Below are 9209 nucleotides of genomic sequence, written 5' to 3'. Positions count from 1 at the left end.
TAATGCAATCCCAACACTGTAAATCTCTCAGAGTTAGCAACAAGGGCACATTTCAGAAGTACTTCCCTGGGAGCCAATACAACAGGGAGTAGCATTTGGTCTGCTCAGTCTCTGGGAAATCAGAGCAAAGCTTAACTGGCCCAAAGGTTTCAACACTTTGCTGAAAAGAGGTTCCTAGCCCATGCATTAAGCTCAGTACTGAGGGTTCATAACAATAGCATGCTTGAACTACGGCATTACTAAATTAGTAGGCTTTGCAGAGTCCATAGATCTCTCACAAGGGTCTCTTTTTCCACTTCAGCCAGAAAGAAATTCATGGCTAGGAGTTACAAAGGAGTCTAGAGGGAATTAGACTCTGAAGTCCTATTAAATTAGCATTGTTTACAAAGTAGTCATAAGTACAATGGACGTTAATGAGTCTTTAATGAGGCCTGTTACAAAGTGCAATACACAGAACGGCTGCTCTTCTCTTCCATGTCTTCTGCTTTACACAGGTGTAGAAGCCCTGAACCAGATGAATCTCATCCTATTGAGAGTCACAAGAGCTGAATCTGCTCTGTACCTTAAACGATTAAAATGCATTTTTTTATGTCAAACTAAGCAAGGACCAAATTATATTAGAATTAAATGCTCACATAGGCAGTTCAATCACACAATCACAGGATGGCTGAGGTTGGCAGGGACTTCTGGAGACCCCTGACACAACCTCCATGCTCATGCAGAGTCATCTATTGCCCAGGACCATGTACAGACAGCTTTTTAAATATTTCCAGGATCGAGACCTCTCTGGGCAACTTGTTCCAGTAACTGACAGCTTCATGGCAGAAAAGGTTTTTACCTTGTTTAAACAAAAACTCTGGTGTTTCAGTTTGTGCTCCTTACCTCCTGTCCTGTCACTAGGCACTACTGAAAAGAGCCTGGCTCCATCTGCTTTGCACCCTCCCTACAGGTATTGATACACAATTGATAAGATGCCCTTGAGCTTTTTTTTTCCCCTCCAAGCTGAATGGTCCCAGCTTTTTCAGCCTTTCCTCATAGAAGAGATGCACCATTCCCTTAATTATCTTTGTGGCTCTTTGCTGGACTCTTTCCACTATGAGACAATCCATTTCAGTCTCATACAGAGAAGCCCAGAACTGCTTCACCTTGTTAAACTTCATGAAGTCCCTGTCAGCCCAATTCTCCAGCCTGTCAAAGTCCACGTGGATGGCAGTATGACATGCTGGCTATCAGCCACTCCTTCTAGTTCTGTGCCATCTGCAAACTTGCTGAGGCTATGTTCTGCTCTATCAACCAGTTTACTAACAAAGCTATCAAACAGGACTGGACTCAGTATTGACTCCTGAGGTACACCGCTAGTGACTAGACACTAGTCTTTATGATACTGATCATGCCCCACTGAGCTTGGCAGTTCAGACAGTTTTCAGTACAGCTCACTGTCTGCACATTCAGCCCACATATGCTCGTGAAGGTATTACAGGAGACAGTACCAAAAGCCTTGCTGAAATTCAAGTAGACAGTATCCACTGCTCCCCCTTCATCCATGAGGCCAGCCAGTTCATCACAGAAGGTTATCAAGTGCACCAAGCATGGTTTCTCCTCTGTGAAGGCATGATAAGGGAAAGCTTTTTCTTTGCAGCCTAAGACTGGAGATGAGGAGGTAGATATTTTATCATCATTATATGTCTCATTGAAGAAAGAGCCCTTGTAGTCTCTGAGCCAACAGTTTATTCACACCAGGAAGTCAGATGGTTAGCTATTTATACCACCTCTATCACAAGCAATCTAAGGTACATCTCACCAAAGATTCCTAAATCCTACTGAAATCATTTTTAGCATCCTGTTCTCATTTTGATGGGCTGTCATTTAAAAAGGAAAGCATCCTGTCTCACCAGTGAAGCAGCTGAGAAGATAACTGTCATCAGGAAAGCTGAAAATATCCCTTTGCAGCTTTGGGGGACTCACCTTGTACAAACGCACAGCACATGGTCTCAAGAGTTGTAATATCTATACAAACATTTGACAGGTGAAAGCTGCGGCATGGCTTCTGTCGATGTACATCAGCTTCTGTAAATGGGTGTAACAGATACAACTACACCTGATTTTAATCAGTGAATTGGTTTTCTCCTGTATAATTCTTTGTATATTAGCTATCCTACATACAAGCCTGGAATGTTATGTCTGACCAAAAAAAAGGAAGTCAGCAAAGGACATACTGTGAATTACAAGAATATCAGCAAGAGAATGACTTGCAACTAACCAGTACTCCAAACATTTTGAAGCCCTGTTTTTTGTAGGTGCCATGCAGCAGTTCTCTTTTCTAACTTTTTATGATGGAAGATACCCTGCTAGTCAGACTGCCCAACAGGACCACTCCAGAAGGACGGTATATAAAAGACCACAGTCAATTCAGTGGCAAAAGATAGACTGCAGGCAAGGCAGCAGTCACCTCTGTGTGATCCTGGGGGAGGATCATTTTGGGAATGACTAAGTCAGGCCACTGAGTGGATGGGTTCATGTGTTTCCAGGTATTCTGCTCATCCACTAAAACTTCTGTTAAGTCCTAAATAAATAAAGTGGGACCTTTTCCAAGTGTCCCATTTTTAATCTTTCTTTTCTGCAGGCAGTCATCCACAGTGTAATGATGCAGAGGCTGACATGTAGACCCTAGATTCAAATATGTATTCAAGTCAGTAAGGCTGAAAAGGTGTAAAATCATGGAAAGTGAGCCTTCATGAACACAGCAACCTGCTAACTGGTGTTCGTACAAACCAGAGTATCCAACAGCAAACCAGATCCGATTTTACACTTAAAAGGATTTTAATCCTGAAGAACAAAGTGCATTATATTTAAATCACACTACAAAACCTAATTACAATGAAATGTGCCTCCTCAAAGGTGCACAAGCACACAGCAGCACGCAGGAACACTGTTGACTTGGAAGTCCTTCTGCCACCAGAAGCACCAAGAGATATTTGACAACTTCCTAAGACAAGAATCAAAGTTTATAGAGTTTCAGGGTCAAAGTTTAGCTTATGGGCATGATTGTATGTTGCAGCATGAGAAGAACATCATATACAGTAGTACAAACAGCACTTCCTAGAGCACTTCTGGCTTTTGAGCAGAGCACCTTGTAATCAACCCAACAATATGAGAGCCATGACTATGAAAGAGACTTCTTCTGTGAAGGACAACCTTGGGATGGAGCCCCAAGTCCATTCGTGGCAAGTGAACAACATACAGGGGTGTGGCCCTTCCACTGGGACAGAGGAGGAAGATACAGAGGCAGATCTTAGCTGGAAGCACAGTAGCATCAAGGTAAGAGGTACTTCTGCAGCTGGGGAACAAGGTGACAACCAAGCAGCCCTAGACTTGAAGGCAGAGAGCATTAGGACATATGAAAAGATTGAAACTCTTGATCCAAACTTGCTAGCCCAGCCTAGCCTCACCAAGAGTGCAAGAGTAAACAAACTCACAGCAAAAGCCAGTACAGCATCAGAACCACTATACGTACAGCTGAGGGTTGAACTACTAAATTATATGTCTTTTCTCAATGATCTGAAGATTGTTGCTTTTTCCACAATTGGCAAGTAATAAATCTACCTACTTCTACAAGTAGGACCCATTGCACCTTTTGCATTCTCCCATTCACTACCTGCTCTGAGGTCATCTGGGAGTGTGACTGCTTTTCCATGCTACACAGCAGGACCTCCAGTACCTCTCTTGGGAGCACTGAACCAGACCACCATGCAGTAGGCCAATTCAGCCCCAACTTCACTGCAATACTTAACTTTCTGCACTCAATTCACCAGTTGCATGGACAGCACCTTCCATGGGAGGAGACTCATTCGTTGGCTTCTTGAATGCACACAATGCCAAAGATTTGCAAGCCTAATATCTGCAGCTTCATCCACTTGATGAAGTAAAGGCATAAACTCCTTCAGATTCAGAAGAGCAGAGAAGAGAAGAGAAAAAAACCAGGGAGATAAGCTGTTTTCATAGAAAGGCAAAACCAGACGACACTTCAAAGCAGCTTGACACCTCCCAGAAGACTCCCCCCAGCAGAACCCGTGGCTGGACAGGGCACGGCAGCGCCAGTGCCAGCAGGAGAGGGGCCAAACGCTACCAAAATGTTGCGAACCGCCCAACTACAGCCGCCGCTCCCGCGATAGCCGAGCGCCGGCAGCGCACCGCTCCACGGGTCCCAGGGCTGCGGGCTCGCTCTCTGGACCCCAACTAGCCATAGTCCCCGGCTAGCCGCTCGCCCGAGGAGAGGGCCTCATCTGGCCAGGGAGCTGGGCGGGAGCGCAAATCTGGTGGAGGGAGATGGGGACGCGGGTGCCCGCCTTGGGTTGCCGAAGAACTCTGTCAGTGTTTCTGCAACGATATTGAGACGGAGCTCACGGGGACTTAAAAACTACCAAAAAAAAGAAAATGTCTTTTTAAAAAGCCTTCTCCTGGATTCCCTACAAGGCTGCAGATCTGACCGTGGCAATGCCGAGTGATGCCCCTCTGGGTCAGCCTCACCGAAAGACTCCGAGGACGAGACGGCAGCACACGCCAGGACGCCACGGCCTCCCCGTGTACCCCAGCCACTGCCTCGGCTCGCTCCTACCCCTGCTTGCCCCGGCCTGCGGCTTGGCCCGCAGGGAAGCAATGTAGAAGCAGCCAGCGAGAAAATAAACAACTTCCCTCGTGTAAAAAAGTTGCCTCGCAGGTGCCTGCAGCTGGCAGTTAACACAGACAGTAAGAGGATCAACTCCAACTCCGCCAGTGGAGCAAAAGAGGAGAAGAGAAATAAAAGCCCTCGCATTTGCTATTCAGAGTTTGGTTAATTTGGATGATAACGGTTAGTGTTTAATCCCATTGTACGAGAATGAATATACCGAAACCTACAAGGATCCTGGAAGCATAATGCGGCAAACAGCACCGCACGCAGGGGCGCCCAGGCGGGCAGCCGGCTCGGCCGGCCCCGCCGCCCGCAACAGACGAGTCCCGGGGCCTCCGTCGCCTCCCGTGGGGCCGCTCCGCACTCTCGGCCAGCCCAAGGCGGCTGCGGGGCTTGCCCGGGGCGGCGGGGCATGGACCGGCACCGCGCCTTTCCACCGGCCGCTTCTGGGAGATGACCGGGCGAGAGCGGCGGTGCCCTCCGCCGTGCACTCCCGGGGAAGACAAGGTGGGGATGTTTTCTCCATTTAAATCTCAATGATTAAGGAATGAAAAATGCGGGACACGGGAGGGAACGTGGAAGTGTCTGAGATGCCACCTCCCCGAGCTCACACGGCTGGAGCGAATGCCGTTTCTACGGCGCTGCCCGGGGCTCAGCGATGCCTCCCTGACGTGCAGGACCAGGCACCGGGCGGTCCCGCCAGCCCCCACGGCAGCCCTCAGATTTTCCCTCCCCACTCCGGGGGTGGCGGCGCCCCGCGGCAGGGCTGGGAGCGGCGGCAGGGTCGGGGATGGAGGTGGGGGCAAGCGAGCGGGTGGGCCCCGCCGCTCTGTGCCGGCCGCGGAGGCGCACAGCCTGCCGTGGAGAGGACCATGGTAGGGCCTGGCTCACCGCCACGTCGCCCGTGGTGGGGAGGCGGCGGTGGGCGGTGGTGGCGGGCGGCCCCCCCGACGCGGCGGGGCGGCCCCGGCGGGGGCGGTGCGGGGTGGTGCGGGGCGGTGCGGAGCGGGCCGGGGGCTTGGTGCGCTCGCCAGGCTCAGAGCGCGGCTGCCCGGGCGGAGGGCGGCGGAGAGGAAAGCTAACAATGCTGTGAAAATATGTTTGCAGAAAATAGACAATTGTTGGATTAAACGTATTCAAGTATGAAATAATGCCTTTTTGTGTAAAAAACCTCAGCAATGTGAGCGTACAAAAGTTCCCCTGTGGCAGTTACTTGCTCCCTTTGTGAGCTTTGCGCTCCGGCGTCTCCACTTGGCGCGTTTAACTCGGAGCCCCCCTTTAAACGCGATTGTTTCTTTCTTTTTAATGACATTTACCGGATCAAAACATGCTGTTAATTCGATCAGAAAGCTTTACCCTCCTTAACAATGCCACAATAATTTCTCCTGAAGTTTGTTAAATTGACCAAAATTAGGCAAATGAATAGGGGGTCTGTCGGCGATCCCGCTCGCAGGTGACACCGAATAATGCACTCTCGGACCAGCTGCGATCCCCTCTTTATTTGCCCCTCTTTTCTTTGACCCGCATTATTAAAATTTAGGCCCAATGAAACTATTCATACTTTTCAATGGGACATTTTCCTATAGGATAATAGGCTACAAATTGAGCCTCTCCAAAGGAGAGGGGGGGAGCAAGGGGGGTAAAACAACAACGCACAGACGCGCACACCACACAAAAAAGGAGCGTCGTGTGCCAAAGACTGGCGAGAGCCTCCCCGGGCCGGCGGAAAAAAAAAAGAAGGGGGGTAAGAGGAGGGGGGGATATCGTGTGCCAGCCCCCCGGTCCCACACCTGCCGGGGTGTCCCCGGCGCATAAAGCGGTGTAAACAAAAAAAGCCTCGCTGCCATCTCTTATAAAGATGGACGTGTCACCAAGTCGTGTGAGAAAAGCCTGAGAACAAACGGGGCCACTCCGTCTCCAAGGGTTCTCCCTTGAACTGGGCGGAACAGCCTATTAAGGGCTTACTTAATTACTTTAATGACTCTGGACAGGCTTTAAAATGCAGTCAGCGCCAGGGCTAAGGGGAGGGGTGGGGGGTGTCGGGGATTTGCAGGCAGGCGGCGGGGATAGGGCCGGGGATGCGGCGAGCGAGACGCAGGACGCGGTACCGCGCCCTGCGCCCCTCTCGCCGCATCCCCGGCCCCATCCCCGCCGCTATTGTGGAACCGTCACGTGTGTCCCCGAGGTCCACGTGGGGCGACACAGCTGGGCCGCCCCTGGCTGCGTGGACGGGGGCGAGGAGGGGAGGGGAGGGGGGTGGAAAGGAAGAAGAAGAGAGAAGAAAAAAAACCCCAACCCTCATCCCTCTCTCGCCCTCTTCCACCCTGATCTTTAATGCATACATTCCCCGGGCGCCGCTCGTCCCTAATCCTATGGGATCAGCGGGCCCGTGAAGGCCCCCCGGGGTCCCCCCCAAGTAGTGATGGCTTTATAAGGGACCCAGAGGGAGCGGGGATGCAGTGTCCACCATGGCCTCCAAACTCAAGGAGCGGAGGGTGAGTGGCCGTCCGCCTTGCGCGCACAGCTCTGCGGAGCCTCCGGACAGAACCGACCTGGTCCCCTCACCGCCTTTCCCTTTAAAGAGATTCCAACCCCAACAAAACAACTATTTTCCCACCCCCCAAAACAAGCCTGCCGTGCTACCGCCGCCCTCTCAGACAGGGAGCCCTCGGGGTGGCGCGGAGAGGACCCGCCGCCGGAGCATCCCTCCCTGGGCCGTGTCACGCCCGGCGCCGCTGCTCGGAGCCCGGCCGGGACCGGTTGCCGTGGAGGAATTGGGGTCAGGGGCGGCTTCCCCAGCGAGGACGGACCTGGTTTCCCTCCCTCCCCTATTAACGCACCCCCGTGTGTTTCGTAGAGGACGCCGGTTTCCCACAAAGTGATTGAGAAGCGGCGGAGGGACCGTATCAACCGCTGCCTCACCGAGCTGGGGAAGACGGTACCCATGGCTCTGGCCAAGCAGGTAGGCGGGGGAGGGGGGGCAGCCCCTGCGTCCCTCTCGCCGGTATGGAGCGACACCCCTCCCGAAGTGGGGGGACTTGGTGGGGCAGCCTGACGGGCAGACACAGGGGAGAGGTGATGCCCCTTTCCCTCGCCTGTTGCAGAGCTCGGGGAAGCTGGAGAAAGCGGAGATCCTGGAGATGACGGTGCAGTACCTGCGGGCCCTGCACTCGGCGGACTTCCCTCGTGGCCGGGAGAAGGGTAGGTGGGCGGGCGCGGCCTCCCGCCGGGACACCCGTCGGGAAACCCGCTGCATAGGTCCGGCCCTTGGTCACCCCTGCCCCTTCCGGCCAGACCCTGAGGAGCTCGGCTCCGCTGTCCCTTCCTTTCCAGCAGAGCTGCTTTCCGAGTTCGCTAACTACTTCCACTACGGCTACCACGAGTGCATGAAGAACCTGGTCCACTACCTGACGACGGTGGAGAGGATGGAGACCAAAGACACAAAATACGCCCGCATCCTGGCCTTTCTCCAGTCCAAAGCGCGCTTCGTCACCGAGCCCCTCTTCACTTCTCTGGGCTCCCTCCCGGAGCCGGACTTTTCCTACCAGCTGCACCCTGGGCCCGAGTGCTCCGGGCACAGCCACAGTCCCGGCGAGGCCGTTCTCCAGCCGCCCGCGGGGGGGCCTTTTCCCTGGCACGGTGCTGCACGCAGCCCCTCCCTGCCCTACCATCTCCCCAACGCCGCCGTGCCCCTCGCCAGTCCCGGCCAGCAGCGCAGCACCTTCCTTTCCTCCGTGCAGGGGCTGGACCGCCACTACCTCAACCTTCTCGGCCATTCCCACCCCAACGCCTTCGGCCTGCCCCCGGGCCAGCACCATTCCATGCTATAGAGACTCAGCCCCACCCGAAAAATCCTATTTATGACCGCGGACTCTGCGAGTTACTCCCGGGCGCACGGGGAGACTGCCGGAGGCAGGGAGATGCGCGGAGGTCGCAGAGGGCGGAGAGCTCCCGGCCTCTGCCAGCCCCAAAAGCCCAGCTCCGCTCCCGTCCGTCCTCTCGGGGGCCTGGATCTGTAACTCCCTCGTCGCCTCCTTCCCGCGGCTCTTTTTTCCCACCTCTGGGTGCAGTGCCTGTACAAGCAATGCCTTGGAATAAATGCTTACACCCGCCGTCCCCTCTTGTTTCCCCGGAGGGAGCTTCCTCGGGTGGCGTTGGGGGTCCCCTTCTTCTTCCCCACAGGGAAAAAAACAAGCAAAACGTGGTCGGCGAGGGACAGGGGATGGCTGCTGGGGGCACCGGTCGCGGGTTGGCATTGCGGGTGGGCAGGGCAGGACACGGTGGGACGTTGCTCCACGGCCGTCACTGGAGCTGTCCCGCGGGGTGGGGGATGCCCTGCCTTCCTGAATCCCATGAGATGCTCCTAGGAACACGCCTCTGAAAGACACCGGGATCTCCCGGCTGTTCTCTGAGTAGCAGTAGCTCATTCAGAGGAGGAATAAGGGGACCGAGAGGCAGGCAGCAGCCGCGGCGGTGCCGGGGATAAACCAAATCAAAGTTTTTGAGAGCGACTTCTTCCAAACTCGCTGCCGACGTCGTG

At 53.9% G+C, this 9209-nt stretch overlaps 1 protein-coding gene across 1 annotated transcript; it reads left to right on the top strand.

Moving 5' to 3' along the window:
• The first annotated feature begins 6974 nt into the window (after nucleotides 1–6974).
• HELT (helt bHLH transcription factor) lies at nucleotides 6975–8604 on the top strand. The gene is made up of 4 exons (XM_009910870.2): nucleotides 6975–7164; nucleotides 7527–7631; nucleotides 7774–7870; nucleotides 8006–8604. Exons 1-4 carry the CDS (start codon nucleotides 7138–7140, stop codon nucleotides 8497–8499), a joined length of 723 nt encoding a protein of 240 aa, XP_009909172.2. The 5' UTR covers nucleotides 6975–7137; the 3' UTR covers nucleotides 8500–8604.
• Nucleotides 8605–9209: the final 605 nt, after the last annotated feature.

The sequence above is a fragment of the Dryobates pubescens genome, chromosome 1 (assembly GCF_014839835.1).
Source record: "Dryobates pubescens isolate bDryPub1 chromosome 1, bDryPub1.pri, whole genome shotgun sequence".
Taxonomy (NCBI): Eukaryota; Metazoa; Chordata; class Aves; order Piciformes; family Picidae; genus Dryobates; species Dryobates pubescens.
This window is presented reverse-complemented; position numbering and strand designations above follow the sequence as displayed.